Consider the following 24,914-nt stretch of genomic DNA (forward strand, 5'->3'; position numbering starts at 1 on the left):
TCACTTGGACTGTGTGAAGAAGGCATGAATTTGCTCTGCTACCACTTGTCCAATAATCTGCTCGAGTTCTTGGATGGAATCATTACTCAGCTCCTGGATACTTGGAAACTTCTGTAGCAAAAGGAAGGCTTTAACTTTTCCAAATCCTGGAATCTACTGCACATTTCAAAGAAGGAATGGGTCGGGTGCAGTGGCTCATGCCTGTAATCCCAGCACTTTAGGAGGCCCAGGCAGGCGGATTACTTGAGGTCAGGAGTTCAAGACCAACCTGGCCAAAATGGTGAAACCTCGTCTCTACTAAAAATACAAAAATTAGTCAGGCATGGTAGTGGCGGGTGCCTGTAATCCCAGCTACTCAGGAGGCTGAGGCAGGAGAATCACTTGAACCGGGAGGTGGAGGTTGCAGTGAGCCAAGATCATGCCACCACTGCACTCCAGCCTGCATGACAAAGTGAGACTGTCTCCAAACAAAAACAAAAACAAAGAATAAATGGCTCAGAAAACAGAGCCCCTTTCTTCCTGAGAAAGGATTTTTCTAGAGCTCTTTGGTTTGCTCTTCAAAGCATCCTGTGAGGCAGGATGCTTCCATCTGGTTGGCCATCCCAAGGTCAAGCATAGTGAACTTCTGTATGGCTGGAAAGTATTGTTCACTCATATGAGCTTTTTCAACTACTACAACCCCTTGAAGATTACTGGAATTCCTAACCTGACCAAGCCTCTTTATGTAGCTATTTTCTGGCTACTGAATCAGCTTCAGTGACATAAAGAATGAAGAATCTGCTAAATAGGTAAAAATCTGATGTCAGACCATCCTGAAAAATGAGCTTAATTTTCCTTTGCATCCCCTGCACCAGCTGGAATCCATGCTATTTCTCAGTGACCACAATGAGGGAAATGCAAGACAGAGCTTGAACGGTCTCTCCTGCACACAGCCCTGCATTCCAGAAGCTAGGGCCTCTGGCAGGATCTCATCTGCAGAGTATTCTTTCAAAGACTGAAATTATTTGCCAATGTCTTAGAAATAAGAAAGACTGCCAGGCGCAGTGGCTCATGCCTGTAATCCCAGCACTTTGGGAGGCCGAGACAGGCCGATCGCCTGAGGTCGGGAGTTCGAGACCAGCCTGACCAACATAGAGAAACCCCATGTCTATTAAAAATACAAAATTAAGGCTGGGTGCGGTGGCTCAAGCCTGTAATCCCAGCACTTTGGGAGGCCGAGACGGGCGGATCACGAGGTCAGGAGATCGAGACCATCCTGGCTAACACAGTGAAACCCCGTCTCTACTAAAAAAATACAAAAAACTAGCCGGGCAAGGTGGCGGGCGCCTGTAGTTCCAGCTACTCCGGAGGCTGAGGCAGGAGAATGGCATAAAACCCGGGAGGTGGAGCTTGCAGTGAGCTGAGATCCGGCCACTGCACTCCAGCCTGGGCGACAGAGCGAGACTCCGTCTCAAAAAAAAAAAAAAAAAAAATACAAAATTAGCAGAGTGTGGTGGGGCATGCCTGTAATCCTAGCTACTTGGGAGGCTGAGGCAGGAGAATCACTTGAACCCGGGAGGCGGAGGATGCAGTGAGCCAATATCTCACCATTGCACTCCAGCCTGGACAACAAGAGTGAAACTCTGTCTCAAAAAAAAGAAAAGAAAAAAAGAAAGACCGACTGGGCGTGGTGGCTCATGCTTGTAATCCTAGCACTTTGGGAGGCCAAGGTGCGAGGACCGCTTGAGTCCAAGAGGTGGAGACCAGCCTGGGTGACATAGCGGGACCCTGTCTCTATTTTTAAATTTAAAAAATATATATTTAATTAAAAAACAGAAAAATAAGAAAGACTTCTGAGCTTTTGAAGAACTGTAAGTAATTCAGTATGGCTAAAAAACAAGGGAGAAGGCTGGGCAAGTGAGCATGGTGGTTTATGCCTATAATCCCAGCACTTTGGGAGGCTAAGATGAGCTGATTGTCGAGTCCAGGAGTTTGAGACCAGCCTGGGAAACATGGCAAGACCCTGTCTCTACAAAAATAAATAAATAAATAGGTAAATAAATAAATGAATAAAATAAATTAGCCAGGCATGGTGGTGCATGCCTGTAGTTCCAGTTACTTGGGAAGCTGAGGTGGGAGTATCACCTGAGCCCAGGAGGTGGAGGTTCCAGTGAGCTGAGATCATGCCACTGAACTCCAGCTTCGGTAACAGAGCGAGACCCTGTCTCAAAAAAAGAAAAAAAAAAAAGGCAAAGGTTCTGGGGTGGGTAGGTTGGAGCACTGATGACACAACATAAAAATATTATGAATAGCTGTGTATGTCATGCTAAGGAGTTTCATCCATATCCTAAGAATAATGAAGAGTCTTTGTAGTTTTTAAACCAGGGAATGACTTAATCAGATTAGTGCTAAAGAGATTACTCTGGCTGCTTTGTATCATAAAGATGGGGAAGCATGGATGGGAACTGGGGGATCACTTAGAACTCTGTTAGAGTAATGACTGAACAGAGCTGAAGCCGTGTGGAAAGAATAGAAGATGGATGGATTTGAAAGATATTAAGGAGGTAGGCTCAGTGGGATTCTAATGATAAAGGGTGTGGTGTGTGATAAAGGGTGTGGTGTGTGTGCTGGGACTCAAGTTAGGCAAAGAGAGAAATTGAGGAAAATGAGGATGATTCACACATATTTCAACTGTGTGACTTAGTAGATCATGGTACCAGTTTAGCTGAGGGCGGGGGTGCACTGTGCAGGAAGATGACAATTCTGTCCCAGACGTGTTGAGCTATTAGGGATTTAGCTAGATCAACATTTATCCACACATTTTTCTTGAGCTTTTCCTGTACTACAGATGGTGGAAAATGAAAAACTACATATCCAAGACTCTCCTACAGCTAGAGTTTGAATGTGATTTAGGTTCCAGTGACCGTATATGCTAGAATGAGACTTGAATTAAAAACCAAGCTCAGTGAGAAGAACAGCAAGGAGTGAGCATCCGATTTCTTAGTGTGGATAATAGCATGGCCAGGGTGGTTCTCATGCCCGAGTGGTGACATTCCAATATTGGAAGATGGCCCCTAGATGGTGGGAGAAGCAATAGAGTCCCTTGGTAGTCACTCCTGGGGGCTCAGACTAGAGTGTTTCTTTAGCTTTTCCCCTTTCTGAGTGGACTTTCTGTAATTAAAGCCTGTCTGACTCAAGGTGTCTATGGGATGTTCAAACAATGATGTGCTATTGCATATTCAGACTTAGAGTTGAGGACATAGATATGTGAAAATAAGTACAATGTAAAAGCTGTTGAGCTGCGTGCGGTCGCTCACACCTGTAATCCCAGCCCTTTGGGAAGCCGAGGCAGGTGGATCACCTGAGGTCAGGATTTCAAGACCAGCCTGGCCAACATGGTGAAGCCCCATCTCTACTAAAGGTACAAAGATTAGTCAGGCGTGGTGGTAACACCCTTAGTGCCGGCTACTCAGGAGGCTGAGGCAGGTGAATCACTTGAACCCAGGAGGCAGAGGTTGCAGTGAGCTGAGATTATGCCACTGCACTCCAGCCTGGGCAACAGAGCAAGACTCTGTCTCAAAACAAAACAAAACAAAACAAAAAAACAAGCTGTTGGGGGCCGAGCACAGTGGCCCATTCCTGTAATCCTAGTACTTTGGGAGGCCAAGGCTGGGGGATCACTCAAGCTCAGGATTTCAAGACCAGCCCAGGCAACATGGTAAAAATCTGTCCTACAAAAAAATACAAAAAATTAGCCGAGTGTGGTGGTATATGCTCATAGTCCCAGCTACTGGGAGAGCTGAGGTGGGAGGATCGCTTGAGCCTAGGAGGTCATGCTACTGCACTCCAGCCTGGGTGACAATGTGAGACTCTGTCTCAAAAAGAAAAGCTGTTGGAACCCCTCAAAACATTTAAACCTTGACAGAAATGAGACTGATCTGAGTCACATATGGCTATAATATGTTTCTCAGATTATAGATTAACTCGTTTTCTCATTTTTCTTGTCCCGTACAATGACTACAGAAAATTAAACGACGTCAGGGACAAAAACCTCCTGCCTTCTTAATTAATGACCTTTGTTACAGATTAACTTTTTCTTTGTTGTTCTGCCTTGCTTAGACCAGACGACAGAAAACCCATGACTATTACACTTCTGTAAAAAAAAAAGAAAAAGAAAAACAAGAAAACAACTATATGTACTCTCCCAAAAAGAAACACTTTTATAACCATTCAGTTTGCTATAACTATGTGCCAACCTTGTCTAAAAAGAGTTGTAATCCTGCTCAAAGTTCCTCTGTCTATATAAATAAACCCTTAACTTCCTGACTTCACAAAGCTGACTTTCTTCTTTTGGAGTTGATATTTCCAGGTGTGCCATCTTCACACTTTGCACTGGAATAAACTGTTTTGAAATTAGATCCTGACCCTTTTGATTATTTTAGGTGATAGATAGAGTTTAGACTGAAGTATAGATCTGGGAGAATAAACCAATAGATGCTAAATGAAGAATTGGGAGTGGATTGAGGAGAGGGAGAAAGTACAGTAAAAAGAGAGGTGGCCAGGCCAGAACCTTGAAAACCAGCACTTAAGAGTAAACAGAAGAAGAAGGAAAAAAAAAAATGTAAAAGAACACTAGAGAGGTGTTAAGAGGAAAACAAACATCTGTGATATCATAGATGTCAAGAGGAGGGGACATTTCAAAAGTAGGGACTGGTCAGCAGTGACTAATGTTTCAGAAAATAAGAATGTAAGATTGAAATGTGTCTGTATTATTCAGCAACAAAGAGGTTCTTGTGTGACAGCTTTTCTTAGAACTGTGAGAAGGCCGGGCACGGTGGCTCAAGCCTGTAATCCCAGCACTTTGGGAGGCCGAGACGGGCGGATCACGAGGTCAGGAGATCGAGACCATCCTGGCTAACACGGTGAAACCCCGTCTCTACTAAAAAATACAAAAAAACTAGCCGGGCGAGGTGGCGGGCGCCTGTAGTCCCAGCTACTCGGGAGGCTGAGGCAGGAGAATGGCGTGAACCCGGGAGGCGGAGCTTGCAGTGAGCTGAGATCTGGCCACTGCACTCCAGCCTGGGTGACAGAGCAAGACTCCGTCTCAAAAAAAAAAAAAAAAAAAAAAAGAACTGTGAGAAAAGGGCCAGATGCGGTGGTTCACGCCTGTAATCCCAACATTTTGGGAGGCCGAGGTGGGTGGATCACCTGAGGTCAGGAGTTCGAAACCAGCCAGGCCAACATGGTGAAACCCTGTCTTTACTAAAATACAAAAATTAGCTGGGTGTGGTGGCAGGCACCTGTAATCCCAGCTACTCGGGAGGTTGAGGCAGGAGAATTGCTTGAACCCATGAGGTGGAGGTTGCAGTGAGCCAAAATTGTGCTATTGCACTCTAGCCTGGGTGACAGAGCGAGATTCCCTCTCAAAAATAAATAAATGAAAGAAAGAAAGAAAGGAAGGAAGGAAGGAAGGAAGGAAGGAAGGAAGGAAGGAAGGAAGAAAGAAAGAAAGAAAGAAAGAAAGAAAGAAAGAAAGAAAGAAAGAAAGAAAGAAAAAGAAAGAAAGAAAGAATTGCAACAAGAGGCTGGACGCAGTGGCTCATGACTGTAATCTTAGTACTTTGAAAGGCTGAGGTGGGCAGATCACTTGAGGTCAGGAGTTCAAGACCAGCCTGGCCAACATGGTGAAACCCCATCTCTACTAAAAATACAAAAATTAGTTGGGCATGGTGTCACATGCTTCTAATCTCAGCTACTTGGGAGGCTCAGGCAGGAGAATCGCTTGAATCTGAGAGGCAGAGGTTGCAGTGAGCTGAGATAGCGCCACTGCACGCCAGCCTAGGCAACGGGGCGAGATGCCGGCCCCTGGTGCCCTAAAAAAGGAAAAAAAAAAAAAAAAAAGAAAAAGGGAAAAAAAAGAACTGTGAGAAGAGGTGAGTTAGGCTTCAGGGAAAGGGCAAAATGTAAATATTGACTATTTGACACTTAACTCTGTTGAAACGATGAGGCGTAACTTCAGAGATGCTGTGGAGGACTAAAGATGACTGCAGGTTTGTTTTTTGCCACTCTTCCCAGGAAAAGGTGGAGTTCATTTCTCTTTCCCTTAAATTGGAACTGACCCTGTGGCTTATTGGAACAAACAGAACATGGTGGGAACTTCTAAGACTGAGCCTTAGGAGACGTGATGTTTCTTCACGTGCTCTCTCAACCCATGATTGTGCTGTCAGAAGACCAAGTGAGGCCGGGTGCAGTGGCTCACGCCTGTAAACCCAGTACTTTGGGAGGCTGAAGCGGGCGGATCACCTGAGGTCAGAAGTTCGAGACTAGCCTGGCCATCATGGTGAAACCCCGTCTACTGAAAAATACAAACATTAGTCAGGCATGGTGGCACGCACCTGTAGTCCCAGCTACTTGGGAGGCTGAGGTAGAAGAATTGCTTGAACCTGGGAGGCAGAGGTTGCTGTGAGCCAAGATCGTACCACTACACTCCAGCCTGAGTGACAGAGCAAAACTCCATCTCGAAAAAAAAAAAAAAAAACAAAGAAGCTCAAGTGAGTTGGTGGGGATACTAAATGGAAGATAACTGAGGCTTCTGCCAACAACCCTATTTGGGATTCCCACTGGCAGCTAGCAGCAACTAGCCATTCAGCCATCCCTGCAGCCCAGCTAACGCTATGAAAAGCAGAATTACTACCTGATCAACACACAGAATCAAGAAAAATAATCATTATTGTTGTTTTTAGTCACTAAATTTTGGTGTAGTTTGTTAAATAGCAGCATTCAGGGAGTTGAGGAGAATGCTCTTCAAATGGAAAGGTATCAGTGATTCACGAAAACTTGTCAGTAAGGAGGATTTGAAAGACCAGCTGTCACTGCTCTCAGTACAGCTCTGACTGTCACTGTATTAGGCTGTCGTTGCATTACTCTGAAGAAATACCTGGTCAGAGGCCAGGTATGGTGGCTCAGGCCTGTAATCCCGGCACTTTGGGAGGCCAAGGCAGGTGGATCTCCCAAAGTCAGGAGTTCGAGACTAGCCTGGCTAACATGGTGAAACCCTGTCCCTACTAAAAATACAAAAATTAGCTGGGTATAGTGGTGGGCGGCCTGTAATCCCAGCTACTCAGGAGGCTGAGGCACGAAAATTGCTTGAACCTGGGAGGTGGAGGTTGCAGTTAGCCAAGATGGCACCACTGTACTCCAAGACTAGGTAATTTATAAACAAGAGAGGTTTAATTGGCTTATGATTCCACAGGCTATACAGGAAGCAAAGTGGCATCTGCTTCTGGGGAGACCTCAGGAAGCTTTTACTCATGATGGAAGGCAAAGCAGGAGCAGGCCATTCACATGGTGAAAGCAGGAGCACGGGGAGGTGGGGAGGAGCACGGGGAGGTGGGGAGGTAGCACACACCTCTAAATGACCAGATCTCATGAGAACTGATATGATTTGGCTATGTCCCCACCCAAATCTCACCTTCAACTGCATCTTCTAGGATTCCCATGTGTCATAGGAGGTACTCAGGGAGAGGTAATTATATCAGGGCAGGGGGTCATCTTTCCCATGCTATTCTCGTGGTAGTGAATAAGTCTCATGAGATCTGATGGGTTGTTTATCAGAGGTTTCCGCTTTTGCTTCTTCCTCATTTTCTCTTGCTGCTGCCATGTAAGAAGTGCCTTTTTCCTTCCGCCATGATTCTAAGGCTTCCCCAGCCATGTGAAACTGTAAGCTCAATTAAACCTCTTTTTCTTCCCAGTCTTGGATATGTCTTTATCAACAGCGTGAAAATGGACTAATACAGTAAATTGGTACCAATAGAGTGGGGTATTGCTGAAAAGATACCCGAAAATGTGGAAGCGACTTTGGAACTGGGTAACAGGCAGATATTAGCACAGTTTGAAGGGTTCAGAAGAAGACAGAAAAATGTGGTGTTGTGGGAAGTCAGGGACCCCGAATGGAGGGACCGGCTGAAGCTGCGGCAGAAGAACATAAATTGTGAAGATTTCATGAACATTTATTAGTTCCCCAAATTAATACTTTTATAATTTCTTATGCCTGTATTTTCTGCAATCTCTGAACATAAATTGTGAAGATTTCATGGACACTTGCCACTTTCCCAATCAATACCCTTGTGATTTCCTCTGCCTGTCTTTACTTTAATCTCTTAATCCCATCATCTTCTTCCTAAGCTGAGGAGGATGAATGTCGCCTCAGGACCCTGTGATTGTGTCAGTTGCACAAATTGTTTGTAGAGCATGTATGTTTGAACAATGTGAAATCTGGGCATCTTGAAAAAAGAACAGGATAACAGCCATGTTCAGGGAACAAGGGAGGTAACTTTGAACTGGCTGCCAGTGAGCTGGACGGAACAGAGCTATATTTCTCCTCTTTCAAAAGCAAATAGGAGAAATATCGCTGAATTCTTTTTCTCAGCAAGGAACATCCCTGAGAAAGAGAATGCGCCCTGAAGGTAGGTTTGCCGCCTTTTACAGTGGAAGCTGAAGGGATGAAATATGCCCCGGTCTCCTGTAGCACTCCCAGGCTTATTAGGATGAGGAAAATTCCCGCCTAATAAATTTTGGTCAGACAGGTCGTCTGCCCTCAAACCCTGTTTCCTGATAAGATGTTATCAACGACAATGCGTGCCTGAAACTTCATGAGCAATTTTAATTTTGCCTCATCCGGTGGTCCTGTGATCTTGCCCTGCCTCCATTTGCCTTGTGATATTTTATTACCTTGTGAAGTATGTGATCTCTGTGACCCACACCCTATTCGTGCACTCCCTCCACTCCCTCCCCTTTTGAAAATCCCTAATAAAAACTTGCTGGTTTTATGGCTCAGGGAACATCATGGATCCTGCTGACGTGTGATGTCTCCCCTGGACACCCAGCTTTACATTTCTCTCTCTTGTGCTCTTTCCCTTTATTTCTCTAACCAGCCGAGACACTTAGGAAATAGAAAAGAACTCATGTAAATATCGGGAGCGGGTTCTCCCGATAATGTGGGAACGTTTGGAACTTCCTAGAGTTCCAAAACACAAGTTGCTGAATGACTTTGCCCAAAATGCTGACAGCAATATGGACAATAAAATCCAGGCTTGGTGATCTCAGATGGAGATGAGCAACTTGTTGGGAACTGGAGCAAAGGTAACTCTTGTTATGTTTTAGCAAAGAGACTGGTGGCATTTTGCTCCTGCTCTAGAGATTTGTGGAAATTTAAACTTGAGAGAGATGATTTAGGGTATTTAGTGGAAGAAATTTCTAAACAGCAAAGCATTCAAGAAGTCACTTGGGTGCTATTAAAAGCATTCAGGTTTTGTTTTGTTTTGTTTCGTTTTGAGATGGAATCTCACTCAGGCTGGAGTGCAAATGACTCGATCTCGGCTCACTGCAACCTCTGCCTCCTGGGTTCAAGCAATTCTCCGTCTTAGCCTCCCGAGTAGCTGGGATTACAGGCACCCACCACGACACCCAGCTGATTTTTGTATATTTTTTAGTAGAGATGGAGTTTCACCATCTTGGCCAGGCTGGTCTTGAACTCCTGACCTTGTGATCCACCCACCTGGGCCTCCCAAAGTGCTGGGATTACAGATGTGAGCCACCACGCCCAGCCAGCATTCATTTTTATAAGGGAAGCAGTGCATAAAAGTTTGGAAAATTTGCAGCCTGACTATGTGATAGAAAAGAAAAACCTGGCCAGGTGCGGTGGCTCACGTCTGTAATCCCAGCACTTTGGGAGGCCGAGGCGGGCGGATCACCTGAGGTTGGGAGCTCAAGAACAGCCTGACCAACATGGAGAAACCCCGTCTCTACTAAAAAATACAAAATTAGCTGGAGGGGGGTGGTGCATGCCTGTAATCCCAGCTACTTGGGAGGCTGAGGCAGGAGAATCGCTTGAACCTGGGAGGCGGAGGTTGCGGTGAACTGAGATCGTGCTATTGCACTCCAGCCTGGGCAGCAAGAGCAAAATTCCATATAAAGAAAAAAAAAAAAAAGAAAGAAAAGAAAAATCCATTTTTCTGGGGAGAAATTCAAGCCAGCTGCAGAGATTTGCATAAGTAGCAAGGAGCCTATGATCCCTAAGACCATGGGGAAAACGTCTCCAGGCCATGTCAGAGAACGGCATGGCAGCCCCTCCCACCACAGACCCAGAGGCCCAGGAGGAAAAGTGGCCTCATGAGCTGGGTCCAGGGTCTCTGTGCTGTGTGCAGCCTAGGGACTTTGTGACCTGTGTCTCAGCTGCTCCAGCCGTGGCTGAAAGGGGCTAACATACAGCTTGGGCTGTGGCTTCAGAGGGTGGAAGCCCCAGGCCTTGGCAGCTTCCATGTGATGTTGGGCCTGTGGGTGGACAGAAGTCAAGAATTGAGGTTTGGGAACTTCTGTCTAGATTTCAGAAGATGTATGGAAATGCCTGGATGGCCAAGCAAAAGTTTGCTGCAGTGGTGGGGCTCTCATCTCATGCAGAACCTCTGCTAGGGCAGTGCAGAAGGGAAGTGTGGGATTGGAGCCCCCCCACAGAGTCCTTACTGAGGCACTGCCTAGTGGAGCTGTGAGAAGAGGGCCACTGCCCTCCAGACCCCAGAATGGTAGATCCACCAGCAGCTTGCACCGTGTGCCTGGAAAAGCTGCCGACACTCAATGCCAGCCTGTGAAAGCAGCTGGGAGGGAGGCTGTACTCTGCAAAGCCACAGGGGCAGAGCTGCCCAGGACTAGGAGAACCCACCTTTTATATCAGTGTGACCTGGATGTGAGACCTGGAGTCGAAGACATCATTTTGGAGCTTTAAAATTTGACTGCTCCAGTGGATTTCGGACTTGTATGGGCCTTGTAACTCCTTTGTTTTGGCCAATTTCTCCCACCTGGAACAGCTGTATTTACCCAATACGTGTACCCGCATTGCATCTAGGAAGTAACTAGCTTGCTTTTGATTTTACAGGCTCATAGGTGGAAGGGACTTGCCTTGTCTTGGACGAGACTTTGGACTGTGGACTTTGGGGTTAATGCTGATATGAGTTAAGATTTTGGGGGACTGTTGGGAAGGCATGATTGGTTTTGAAATGTGAGGACATGAGATTTGGAGAGACCAGGGACAGAATGATATGGTTTGGCTGTGTCGCCACCTAAATCTCAACTTGGGCGAATTCCCACGTGTTGTGGGAGGGACCCGGGGGAAGTAACTGAATCAGGGGGGTCTTGATTCCTTCTTACTCTCCATGTCTCTTCCTTCTCTCGTCTCCCTTCTCCCTTATCTCTTCTTTATTTTTTCTTTTCATCTCTTTCCTTTCTTTTCTCTCTGCTTTCCTGTGAATGTATTATTTTCCAAAGGAGGTATACAATTTATGTAGCATAATCATACTGTACTTACTTTTTAGTTAGCATAGCCTAACGCATGATAAATGCTCTATAAATATTAGCTATTATTACTAATTTACATTAATATTTAATATATGAGGTAATTTATAGTATTTCATCTTAATATAACTGTATTGATACTATAGCATATAATTATTATATACTGCTATGGTTTGGATATGGTTTGGCCCCTCCAAATCTCATGTTGAAATTTGACCCCCAATGTTGGAGGTAGGTCTAGTGGGAGGTGCTTGGATCATGGGGTCAGATTCCTCATAAATGGCTTGGTGTTCTCCCCATAGTAATTAGTGAGTTCTCACTGTATTAATTCTTGTGAGAGCTGGTTGTTAAAAAGAGCCTGGCTCCTCCCTCCCCTCTCTCTTGCTTCCTTCCTCTCTTGCCATGTAATAGGTGCACACACCAGCTCCCCTTCCCCTTCATCCATGAGTGGATGAAACCTGTGTCCCTCACCAGAAACAGATGCTGGCACCACGCTTCTTGCACAGCCTGCAGAACCATGAGCCAAATAAACCTCTTTTCTTTATAAATTACCCAGCCTTGGGTATTCCTTTACAGCAATACAAATGAACTAAGGCATATACTATATATAGTTACATATATATATTAAATTTATATAATACAAATAATCCTGTATTGTAGTCATACAACATATTAGTTATCTATCTAGCCCAAAATTTAACAGCTTAAAACAAAAAACACTTATTTTCCCAACGTTTCTGTTGATTAGTAATCCAAACATGACTTAGCTAGGTACCTCTGGCTCAGGGTATCTCACAAGGCTGTCATCCAGGTGTTAGCTGGTGCTGTCATCATCTCAGGGCCCAACTGAGAGAAGATTCACTTCCAAGTTCATGCACGTGGCTTTTGGCAGGCCTTGGGTTGCTGGCTTTTGGCTACAGACATCAGTGCCTTTCCACATGAGCATCTCAATAAAGCAGCTCACAACATGGCAGCTGGCTTTGTTCAGAGCAAAGAAGAAAGCAGGAGAGCAAGAGGAAGCACCAAAAATAGAAGCCAGAGTCTTCTTGTTACACAATCCGGGAAGTCACACCCCATCACCTCTGCTATGTTCCATTTGCTAGTAGTACCTAAGACCAGCCCACATTCAAAGGGGGAGGATCACACAGAGGATGCAGAACAGGAGATGGGAGGCCAGGCACAGCGGCTCACGCCCGTAATCCCAGCCCTTTGGGGCTGACGCGGGTAGATCACTTGAGCTCAGGAGTTCAAGACCAGCCTGGCCAATGTGGTGAAACCCCGTCTCTACTGAAAATACAAAAACTAGCATGGTGGGGTGGCTGGCATCTGTAATCCCAGCTACTCGGGAGGCTGAGGCATGAAAATTGCTTGAACCTGGGAAGTGGAGGTTGGGAATGAGCCAAGATCGCACCACTGCACTCTAGCCTGGCAACAGAAAGAGACTCCATCTCAAAAACAAAACAAAACAAAACAAAACAAAACAAAACAAAACAGGCGATGAGGATCATTGGGATTCTCTTACAGGCTGCCTAGTATTAATACATATAATTTCTAATACTATATATTTATTATATAGATGTGCTTAAATTACTAATTATATAAGTTATTATTATTAATAACTATATACATTGAACTTTCCTGTTTTAAACCATATTTGCAAATTCCAGAGTTTCTTTCTCTCTCTCTCTCTCTTTCTTTTTATTTTGGCAGATAGAATGAGAAGATAGATGAATGAATGAATTTTTAGAACTTGTCCTGTTTTGTTTGTCTACAGCCAGTTTTATCAGTTATTTATATCTTTTTTGTTGTGGGTTCAGGAACTTGAGCAGAATCTTAAACTTGGATCAAACATTTTACATTTGTGTGGTCAAGAAAGTATGACTGTAACAGTGTAAGACTGACTACCAGTGCCATCAGAAAATTTACACAAAGCAAAATGATGAGACAGAAGCACTATTATAGATATAAATTCTATACGTTTTACATGAGATAACTTTTACAGTCTTACTGCCAAAATTCCTTTATTTTAAGACTAGTTGTTGTCCAATTTTTCTGCTCCGAGGGAGCCTATTCCTTTTTGTTCTATTGCCCCCATATCACTTCAATACATTGATTGCTTGTTCCGCTTGCTGAACTCCAGGTATACTACTCTCAAACCGCTTACTTCCCTAAAACATTATCCTCTACCCCCTTGCATTTGACTAAGTTTTTGAATGTTAATATTTCAGAAATAGGAAGTTACTATTTCAAGTCTTCATCTCAATTCAATCCAGTTGACCAAATTTAGATTTTTTTTTTGAGACAGGGTCTCACTGTGTTGCCCAGGCTGGAGTGTAGTGGTATTGTCATAGCTCACTGCAGCCTAGACCTCCTGGGTTCAAGTGATCCTCCCGCTTCAGCCTCCTAAGTCGCTGGGACCACAGGCATATGCCACCATGCCTGACTAATTAAAAACAATCTTTTGGCCAGGTGTGGTGGCTCATGCTTATAATCCCAAAACTTTAGGAGGCGGAGGCGAGTGAATCACCTGAGGTCAGGAGTTCAAGATCAGCCTGGCCAACATGGTGAAACCGTGTCTCTACTAAAAAATACAAAAATTAGCTGGGTGTGGTGGCGGGTGCCTGTAATCTCAGCTACTTGGGAGGCTGAGGCAGGAGAATCACTTGAACTCGGGAGGCAGAGGTTGCAGTGAGCCAAGATTGTGCCATTGTACTCTGGCCTGGATGACAGAGTGAAACTCTGTCTCAAAGAAAAAAAGAAGGCCGGGCGCGGTGGCTCAAGCCTGTAATCCCAGCACTTTGGGAGGCCGAGATGGGCGGATCACGAGGTCAGGAGATCAAGACCATGCTGGCTAACACGGTGAAACCCCGTCTCTACTAAAAAATACAAAAAATTAGCCGGACGAGGTGGCGGGCGCCTGTGGTCCCAGCTACTCGGGAGGCTGAGGCGGGAGAATGGCGTGAACCCAGGAGGCGGAGCTTGCAGTGAGCTGAGATCCGGCCACTGCACTCCAGCCTGGGCGACAGAGCCAGACTCCGTCTCAAAAAAAAAAAAAAAAGAAAAAAGAAAAAAAGAAAAAAAAAATTTTTTTTTCTTTTTTTTTTTTTTTTTTTTGAAGAGACAACGTCTTGCCATGTTGCCCAGGCTGCAAATTTTGAGTTTTAATGTGCTAACCATTATGTCAGCTAAAGAGGAGTAAGACAGCCTCTGCCATCAAGAAACACTCAGCCTAGGCTAGGGGCAGTGGCTCACGCTTATAATTCCAGCACTTTGAGAGGCCGAGGCAGGGGGATGACTTGAGCCCAGGAGTTCGATACCAGCCTGGGCAACATAGGGAGACCCCATTCCTATAAAAAATAAAAAAATAAGAAAAAGAAACACTCAGCTTAATAGGGATTAAAGATATGTAAAAGAGTTTAATAAAGTGGATTATATAATTATGCAAATAAACAAAGAGTTGATTTAATAGAGGGAATGATTAACCCTTCAGAAGCAGAGGGGACCAGGAAAGGTTTCTGGCAGGAGGTGACATCTAGGCTGGATTTTGATGGACAAACAAGTGTTCCCTAGCCTAAGTTTTCTAAGGACATATGTCTTTTGGCATCTAAGTCCATCTTTTGTGTTTGGCTGTTACTACTTCATTGCTTCATTCCTCTACACACACCACTCCCTCTTCCTGCCCTCCCTGCCTCATATAACCTTCCCCCTTTCTTTTCCTTCCTTTTATGGGAAATTTTTTTTGTGTGTGTTTAGCTCCTGGGTTTAATTTAGTTGGATGGGACTGTAGCAATAACGTTTCTGTACATTTGCCCAGAGGCCTTCAGCTAATGGGTGTATTCTTTACAGGCCAATAAACAGATGAATAAAGCCAGCCTGACATCTCACATCTCTGTCTCTCTCCTCTTTCTTTGCACGCTGCCATCTTTCCCAGACGTTTTATACAAACTAAAATTTTCCTGGGTAACTCAAACACAGATTGCCTTCCTTAAGTCACTTCTATACCTGCCAGTCAGTCCCATGAGGGGCTTTCTTTTTGCTGGAGAATGTGTTGTCTGCCCTCAGGAAATCCAGCCTATATGGGATGGAAGTATGGGCTGCTACTCAATGAGTCAAAAAGAACCCCAGAAAATTATGAGCTTGTAACGCTGGATGGCATTTGCTGGTTTCTGACCATTGGTGCTGATTTTGACTTGATGTAATTAAATGATTAATTGATGTACGATGCAACGGAGGCTGATCAAATCACCCCGAAAAAAGCAAATCTGGGGATCTCTACGCCTGGGGATCCAAACCTGGGCTCTGAAAACAAACGGGGAACTGTAGTAGAATAAAGGGCCCACCATAGTTGCCATGAAAAAATTAACCAACCTTGGCCAGGCGCGGTGGCTCACACCTGTAATCCCAGTACTTTGGGAGGCTGAGGGGAGCAGATCACTTGAGGTCAGGAGTTTGAGACCAGCCTGGCCAACATGACGAAACCCCCTCTCTACTAACAATACAAAAATTAGCTGGGCGTGGTGGCGGGTGCCTGTCATCCCAGTTACTAAGGAGGCTGAGGCAGGAAAATCACTTGAACCCAGGAGGCGAAGGTTGCAGTGAGCCAAGTTCACGCCACTACACTCCAGCTTGGGCAACAGAGCGAGACTCCGTCTCCCAAAAAAAAAAAGAAAAGAAAAGAAAAGAAACTAACCAACCTTGAAACAAACTGCGTTCTCAAAAGTCTCTAAAACTCAACAACATATTGTTGTCCTGCTCTTCTACCAGTTCCTGCCTCACTACCTCTCCTTTCCTTCTAGGATGCTACTTCCTTCCTATTCTCTTCTTCAGCCCTGCTCTGAACATTCTGTTCCTGTTTTCACTGCCCCAACTCCAGACTACCTCCCACAACCCCAGGAGAACACCCCCTCCCACTGCCTGGGGAGGCTCTCCCAAACTATAGCCTCTAGCTAGGCCAGCACATTGAGGTCATTGCTCTCCCTGCCAAATGACTGGCCTGAGTTCAGTGTCTCCATCTGTCTGAGCTTCATGGAAAACTTGACTGTTGCTCTAGGCTCTTCATTCTATGTCCTGCCTTAGCTATGTCCTGCTTTGCATCTGCCTTTTTGTTTCTTCTCCCCACACCCTTTTCTTTCCCTGACTCTCCTCAGACTAGAATCACATCTGTTTTCTAGCCTCAGCCCCCTCACTGTGGAGCAGATGGAAGAAGAACAAGTTCTGGGGCAGGAAGATCAGGAAGAGCTGGGCGTAGCACTCGGATTGTTCTGCGGACTGACCAGATTCCATGTATCTTAGAGATGTAGCATTTACAGCTCCCTCAGAGGTCCCAGAGGTGCTTACAAAGTGCGATTTGCTTATTTCTGTGTCCACTGCTCTTTCTTCCTCTCAACTAGACTCCTTCTTTCCTTCCTTCCTGCCTTCCATCATACCCCCCTTTTTTTTTCTTCTAGTCTGTAATTTATTATTACTATCTGCTCTCTCTCTCCCTGCACTTTTCTCTAATTTATTTCATCAGGGAGATATATAATGTGGACTAAAGGAACTAACAGATAACCTGAAACTTACATATTTCTATGGCATACAAGGTCCACCATTCCTCTGACTTGAGTTTCTGTAATTCACGTTTGCTCTTGAATTCAAAGCGGGAATGTTTTAGTGGTTGAACCACCAGAGTCTCTATGAATAAGAGCAAATACAAAGTCTTTAAAATTCCTGGATCAAGCCTGAGCAACATAGCAAAATCCTGTCTCTACAAAAAAATAAACATAAATTCACATGGCATGGTGGCATGCACCTGTAGTCCCAGAGACTTAGGAGGCTGAGGCAGGAGGATCACTTGAGCCCGGGTCAAGCCTGCAGGGAACTGTGATCATGCCACTATACTCCAGCCTGGGTGACAGAGCAAGACCCTATCCTAAAAAAAAAAAAAAAAAAAAAAAAGATTCCTGGATCAGAGAAAGTGTTATCTACACATGACATGATCTAAGGAAAAATATTGGTAGAAAATAAGGCAAGCATAATAACCTTGCCTTTCAATTTTCTTTGGGTATCTGAGTGCATTTTATCCTTAAGATCCCAGAAACCCAGATTCTTAGTTAAGCTCAAACAAAGCCAAAAGACAAAGTAAGGTTGGCACCCCTTTCACGGAGCTTCTCTACATTTGAAAATGATTTGGAGAGTTCTGAAAATTTCCTCAACTTTTTATAACCCCAAGAGAGCCGACCTTCCTCTTGGACAAAACTCATATGGCATCTGTGCTTGCTTGGTGGTGAGAATACATAGGATATCCCCAGGGGAAAAAACCACGAAGAGTCTAAACGTGTAGGTCAAGAAAGAGGCAAAACAAAGTGAGAAAGTGGGATGAAGGAATGATTCAAATATGAAAGATAGGGAGGCTGAGGGAGGAGAATCGCATGAACTCAGGAGGCAAAGGTTGCAGTGAGCCAAGATTGAATCATTGCACTCCAGCCTGGGTGACAGGAACAAAACTCTGTCTGAAAAAAAAAAGAAAAAAAAAAGAAGCCAGGGAGAGAGAGAAATAGCATCTATAATGTGCATTAAAACACACCGAGGAGGAGATGGAACTTTTTGGTAAGAAGGAACCCAAGGAAAAAAGGAGCGCTGGGACCAGAAAGTAGGCGGATGGAAGAAAGGCAATACATGAGCTGGTGCCAGCTCTTCCAGGGAGCAGCAAGAGCTCTCACCAGTGTGGTCATAACATTCGGAATGAGGGCGTGAGCAACTGCCAATTCCCATCTCCCTTCTCATTCCAGCCTCATTGTAACACTCATTCTACGCCTAGCCTGGCTTTCTTGCTCTCCCTCATTTCATTGTTTCAGAGGAGTCCAAATCTGAAGTCCTTTCCAGGGAGTGGCTCTGTTCATCTTATTCTCCAGCCAAAGTAGGAACAGCGTAAGAGGAGAGAGACACATTCAGCAGCCAAAGGACTCGGTGGAAAGAGCAGAACACCATAGACAGTGAGTTGTTTGATTACCTAAAACCCTAAAGAGACAGAGGGAATGTGGGTATGTCTGTGTGTGTGTGAAAGGGCTGGAGAGGGGCAACGGGGAGCGTCACTGAACTTAGACTTGAGCAGACCTCCCAAATAACCATGGAATTCCAATGAAGGAGATGCCAAGATGAGCAGATGATATGAAAAAGACATGCAGATGAGAAAGGAAGATTCCACATCAGGGATGAAAGAGGCCAAAGGGTAGGGCCAAGTATGGACCACACAAAATGTAAAATTTCCTCTGACTTGGTAGAAGAGAATAATACAAGCAAGAATAATGGTACGTGACCAAAGAATAGATTTGAAGGAGAAATGAATGTTGGGTGAAAGGTAAGAAAAGAGAGAGAGGGTTTGAGTCATAAGGGAAAATGGAGAAAGTTCTGGGAAGACAAAGAGACAGGGACCTCGGAGGCAACTTTCCCTGGCGCTGAAATGCTGATGTGCCTCTGAGCATCACATTCTCTGCTATGCCCACCACCCCTATAGATATGTCGCTCTTGGGACCCAAGGTGCTGCTGTTTCTTGCTGCATTCATCATCCCCTCTGGTGAGTCCTTTATTCTTTGCTCCCTGAACCCTCAGCTCCTCAGCTATACATGTGTGTGGCAGGAGATGGGATGGAATGAGGTTGAAGAGGAATAGCAGTAGAGATGCTTGATATTGAGCTCTGGAATTCCTAGTAGAAGAAAAGAACAGATTTTGTGTTAAGGAAAAAAGGTCAGGAATGTGACTAGACTTCAGACTAGGGGAAAGCCTCCCGAGAATTATGAAACTAAAGTGCAACGAAGATACACAAAAATGCACATTAACCACCCAAAGAGGGTTGAATAAACAAATTGGAAAGCAAACAAGAAGCTGATATACAAATGCATACACAAACACAGAGGGACTACCTAGAAAGAAACTGGACCTGGGCTGGGCATGGTGGGCTCACACCTATACTCCTAGCACTCTGGGGGACTGAGTAGGGAGGATCACTGAGACCAACCTGGGCAACATAGTGAGACGAGTTAACCTCGTCTCCATTAAAAAAAAAAAAAAGAAAGAAACTGCACCAAATTTAAATCTTAAAGAAGAACAGTGAGAATACATACACGATTACCATCATACACGCGGGTATATTCACAGGCATGTGAAAAATATGTGCCACACTGACACACAAGAAAAAAGTGATCTTCCCAGATTTCCCAGAATCTGGCTAGAAGATTGGCCACAGAAAGTGAATTTTAGGCTGTAAAGATGTCCTACTCTATTTTTTTTTCTCCCTCTTCCGATACAGATTGAGAAAAATCATTCTTCTGTCTTGTTCACTAGCATAGCTAGAGGGGAAGCCATGGGGCTAGAAGAGCAGGAAACACTAGAAGGGCTGCCAGGTCTATCAGTGGAGCTGGACTTCATTCCTGGCCAGGAATGAGGGCAAGAGGGCAGCAGGGCTTCGTTCTCAGGACCTTTTTTTATTTTTTATTTTTATTTTTTATTTTTTATTTTTTATTTATTTTTTTTTTTTTTTGAGACGGAGTCTCGCTCTGTCACCCAGGCTGGAGTGCAGTGGCCGGATCTCAGCTCACTGCAAGCTCCGTCTCCCGGGTTTACGCCATTCTCCTGCCTCAGCCTCCGGAGTAGCTGGGACTACAGGCGCCCGCCACCTCGCCCGGCTAGTTTTTTTGTATTTTTTAGTAGAGACGGGGTTTCATCGTGTTAGCCAGGATGGTCTCGATCTCCTGACCTCATGATCCACCCGCCTCGGCCTCCCAAAGTGCTGGGATTACAGGCTTGAGCCACCGCGCCCGGCCTTTTTATTTTTTATTTTACCAAACAAATGCACAGCAGTGAAGGAACTTGTCTTTCTGAAGTGTTTCTATTCCTATTGGTTTTGTTCATAGCACTAATGGTCTCAGTAATTTTATATTGAGCTATATAGGAATAAGTCACAGAGATAAAGTATAACCATTTCTCCATGATTTTCTGATTTGTCTCATAAAAGGGTTATGAGGTATAGAGCTGCAGTCACTCACATCTCTTTTCTCTTCCTTCGCTATAGAATGGATACCCCTGGGGGTCAATAGTCAACGAGGAGGTAGGTGAACCTTTGGATAGGGGCTCTGTTGGGGTTCTTATCAGGAAAATTTAGATGAACAGAGTTTAAAAAAATCCTTCTTGCTTATCTATCCCTGCCAAAAAAAAAAAAAAAAAAAGAAAACTTTCCTACAACAGAGAGATGCGTTGCCAAAGTGTGAGAAATAGGATCAACTTCACCAGTTTCCACAATCCTGTTATCCCATTCATAAAAGTTTCTTGTGTGTGTGTGTTTAAACTACTGAAACACCTTCCCAAGACCTCCTCTATGCCCATTTCTGTTTTCACTCTTCTCTACACATCTCCTATCTTACTCAGAAAACGCTCACTAGTCCTTACAAAAAGCATTCCTTAATCCATGTAACTGTGGAAAAATGAAAGACCGGGTAAGAAGTCATCTTATACCCATAATCCCACCACTTTGGGAGGCTGAGGCAGGAGGATCGCTTGAGCCCAGGAGTTTGAGACCAACCAGGGCAACATAGGGAGACCTCATCTCTAGGAAAAAGAAAAAAAAAATTAGCCTGGCATGGTGGCGCATGCCTGTGGTTCTAGCTACTTAGGAGGCTGAGGCATGAGAATTGCTTGAACCCAGGAGGCTGAGGTTGCAGTGAGCCATGATCATACCATTGCACTCCAGCCTGGGAAACAGAGTGGGACTGACTCAAAAAAAAAAAAGAAAAATAGAAAAAGAAGTCATGTCAGTACTAAGTGAAATTGTGGCATAACCGGGCAAAACCCAAAAGGTATTTTTTGGTTTTTCTGGTTTTTCTGCTTTTTAGGTATTTTTTGCTCACACCATTCTCCGTAGCAAAAATCCCAAAAGTTGTGACTCCTAAAGGACTACTTTCTTCAACTTCATGAAGAAAACTCCATTCTGCCTCAAGGCATTCAACATAATTATAATTTATCTCTTCCTTTCTCCCATCCCAGGAGAGTTAGAGGACAGAGCACTCCAGTATGTAACCTATTAAAGGGATCGTGAAATCAACTTAGTGGGTCACAACTGGTATTAGTTTTTTAAATGAATTAAGATAGACCAAAACAAATATACCAGGATGCATTGCATGTGTTTTACAAGAGTAAAGTATTATTTCATACACATTTAATAAAACTTCTCTTAGTTTTCCATATGTATACACCAGGGTACCGTATAATATATTTTTCTTGCAGTGGGTCCTGGTGCAGAAGACAAAAATACAAAATTTTTTTCTGTTATTGGTGAAAATATCTGAATCCTAGAGTTTCTGAATCTAGATCTGAATCTAGGAAAAAAGGGCAGGAATGTGACTAGACTTCAGACTAGGGGAAAGGCCTCTGGAGATTTCAGCACCAGCAAAACTGAAAATCGGAATCCATTTTTCTGCGCTGATTAGGAACCAGTCCTGTGTTATGACTTTAGATGCTTTTCTTGCAGACATGTCATAAGCTACGATGAATTGTCTTGCCTGTAATACCAAGCACTTTGGGAGGCTGAGGTGGGAGGATCACTTGAGGCTATGAGTTTGAGATCAGCCTGGGCAACAGAGTGAGACCCTCCCTTTTTGTTTTTTTGAAACGGAGTTTCACTTTTGTTGCCCGGGCTGTAGTGCAATTGCGCCATCTTGGCTCACTGCAACCTCCACCTCCCACGTACAAGTGACTCTCCTGTCTCAGCCTCCCAAGTAGCTGGGATTACAGGCACGCGCCACCACGCCTAGCTAATTTTTTGCATTTAGTAGAGACAGGGTTTCACCATGTTGGGCAGGCTGGTCACGAACTCCTGACCTCAGGTGATCTGCCCTCCTCGGCCCCCCAAAGTGCTGGGATTACAGATTTGAGCCATTGCTTACAGCCTGACATCCTGTCTCTTACAAAAAAAAAAAAAAAAAAAAAAGCCAGGTGTGGTGGTTTGCCAGTTGTCCTAGCTACTCAGAAGGCTGAGGTGGAAGGATCACTTGAGCCTGGCAGTTTGAGGCCGCAAATGAGCTATTATGGCACCACCGTACTGGCAACAGAGTGAGAGTTTCTCTCAAAAAAAGAAAAGGAAAAGAAAATATGTTAATTTTTTTTTTCAGAGAGAACTTCATGAATACTAGATAAAGCATTTATATGGTGATAGCTCTTGAAACAGTTGGTTAAACTGAGGTATACGCAGAAAAACTGTACTCTGTTCTGAAATCCCAGAGACAGCTAGGACACATTCTCAAGCCCTCTGTTCTCCCATGGCTTTGCGGCTGTTTCTGTGAGTGGCTGGACTGGAATGTAGCTAGGCCTCTGGAGAAAGGGAACCAGGAAGGATTGGGCTACACCCAGGAGAGACTCCTCTCTTGCAGTCTCTGGAATGATTCAGGTTAGCGGTTTTTCAAATATTCTGTGGGATTGGAACAGACTTAGATTCCTTGTATTAAAGATTGTTCTTCCAATCAATGACGTCCAGCTAAAAAAAAAGAGTGTTCTGAAAGAAGAAATACTATAATGAGTGTGAAAGGTTAAGAGGCTTTTTTGTCAAGGCCGATGATTTTTTTTTTTTTGAAGGAGAGTCTCCCTCTGTTCCAGGCTGGAGTGCAGTGGCAAGATCTTAGCTCACTGCAACCTTCGCCTCCTGGGTCCAATTCATTCTCCTGCCTCAACCTTCTTAGTAATTTGGACTACAGGCATGCACCACCTATGCTCGGTTAACTTTTGTATTTTTAGTAGAAATGGGGTTTCTCCATGTTGGCCAGGCTGGTCTCGAACTCCTGACCTCAAGTGATTCACATGCCTTGGTCTCCCAAAATGCTGGGATTACAGGCATAAGCCATGAAGCCTAGCCAAACCTGATGAATTTCTATCTGTAATTTAGAAAAAAGGATGAGGTGGGCAAGGGGAACTCCTATGAAATGCTTCATTTGTATTTCACCTTTTAAACAATCATCCATAACTCTGACATGCTTTATAAAAATATTCGTTCCCATCAGATTTACATCTGATGTTTATTAATAGAATCTGAAGTTAAAAAAAAAAGTCAGGCCGGGCATGGTGGCTCATGCCTGTAATCTCAGCACTTTGGGAGGCCAAGGTGGTTGGATCACCTGCGGTCAGGAACTCAAGACCAGCCTGACCAACATGTTGAAACCCCGTCTCTACTAAAAATACAAAAACTAGTTGGGAATGGTGGCGCATGCCTGTAGTCCCAGCTACTCAGGAGGCTGAGGCAGGAGAATCACTTGAACCTGGGAGGCGGAGGTTGCCGTGAGCCGAGATCATGCCACCACTGCCCTTCAGCCTGGGTGATAGGGCGAGAGACTCTGTCTCAAAAAAAAAAAAAAAAAAAAAAAGTCAAAGTAAACTATGTGAATTTGCTGACCCCTAGTGGGTAGAATGGATTATGAATATAAACTATTTACATTGAAGGGTAATTGCTGATGCAATGTTTGCTTAATATTTATTTATTTTTTAATTTTTTTTTTGAGATGGGGTTTCTCTCTTATCACCCAGGCTGGAGTGCAATGGCACGATCTCGGCTCACTGCAACCTCTGCCTCCAGGGTTCAAGCGATTCTCCTGCCTCAGCCTCCAGAGTAGCTAGGATTACAGGCGTGCACCACCACGCCAAGCTAATTTTTGTATTTTTAGTAGATCACCATGTTGGCCAGGTTAGTTTTGAATTCCTGACCTCAGGTGATCTGCCTGCCTGGGCCTCCCAGTATGCTAGGATTACAGGTGTGAGCCGCTGCACCGGGCCTGTTTGCTAAATATTTAAATGTTGTTTGCTAAGAGAGAGTAAATTTCAGGTGCTCTTATTATACACATACAAAAAAGGAAACTAATGAGGATATGGATATGTTAATTTGCTTGACTGTAGTAACCATTTCACTTTATACATGTCTATCAAAATGTCACGGTGGATACTATAAACACAATAAAATTTATATGTAAATTTAAAAATAAAAGTAAATGTTAATGCTGCTTTGTTATTTTGCTTATAAAGTAGAGACCACTGGTTTTAGGAAGTGCTATTATTTACAGTTTCAGAAACAGTTTTCTCAGTTTATCCTAATATAATAGATTCCACCTTAAGACCTGGACCATTTTTATTTCTTTTTCTCTGACTTTACTTTCCGATAATCAAATGCAAACTATTCTGTACTTATATTGACATTTTCCCTCCCCATTTTCACCTCACTTCTCAATGAGCATCGGAAAACCATCAACATAGCTGGGCATGGTGGCTCATGCCTGTAATTCCAGCACTTTGGGAGGCCAAGGCAGGTGGATCGCAAGGTCAGGAGTTTGAGACCAGCCTGGCCAACATGGTGAAACCCTGTCTCTACTAAAAATACAAAAATTAGCTGGGCGTGGTGGCAGGCGCCTGTAATCCCAGCTACTCAGGAGACTGAGGCAGAGAATTGCTTGAACCTGGGAGGCGGAGGTTGCAGTGAGCCGAGATCACGCGCCACTGCACTCCAGCCTGGGTGACAGAGTGAGACTCTGTCTCAAAAAAAAAAAAAAATATATATATATATATATATATATATATATATA

The 24,914-nt window shown here is 44.3% G+C and overlaps 1 protein-coding gene and 1 pseudogene across 5 annotated transcripts in view; one reads left to right on the forward strand and one right to left on the reverse strand.

Annotated features, from left to right (window-relative positions):
* On the reverse strand, nucleotides 1-18,078 carry LOC112634997 (annotated as a pseudogene).
* MFAP5 (microfibril associated protein 5) overlaps nucleotides 18,043-24,914 on the forward strand; it is a 17,832-nt gene continuing 10,960 nt past the window's right edge. Inside the window, exons 1-3 of one of the 5 annotated variants that reach the window (XM_025403505.1) lie at nucleotides 18,043-18,299; nucleotides 18,821-18,880; nucleotides 20,375-20,410. In XM_025403505.1, the coding sequence (XP_025259290.1) occupies nucleotides 18,823-18,880; nucleotides 20,375-20,410 (94 nt within the window). In that variant the 5' untranslated portion in view covers nucleotides 18,043-18,299; nucleotides 18,821-18,822. The remainder of the gene's footprint in view (nucleotides 18,300-18,820; nucleotides 18,881-20,374; nucleotides 20,411-24,914) is intronic. The other 4 variants (XM_025403502.1, XM_025403503.1, XM_025403501.1 and 1 more) reach the window with 4 other exon arrangements.

The sequence above is a fragment of the Theropithecus gelada genome, chromosome 11 (assembly GCF_003255815.1).
Source record: "Theropithecus gelada isolate Dixy chromosome 11, Tgel_1.0, whole genome shotgun sequence".
Lineage (NCBI taxonomy): Eukaryota > Metazoa > Chordata > Mammalia > Primates > Cercopithecidae > Theropithecus > Theropithecus gelada.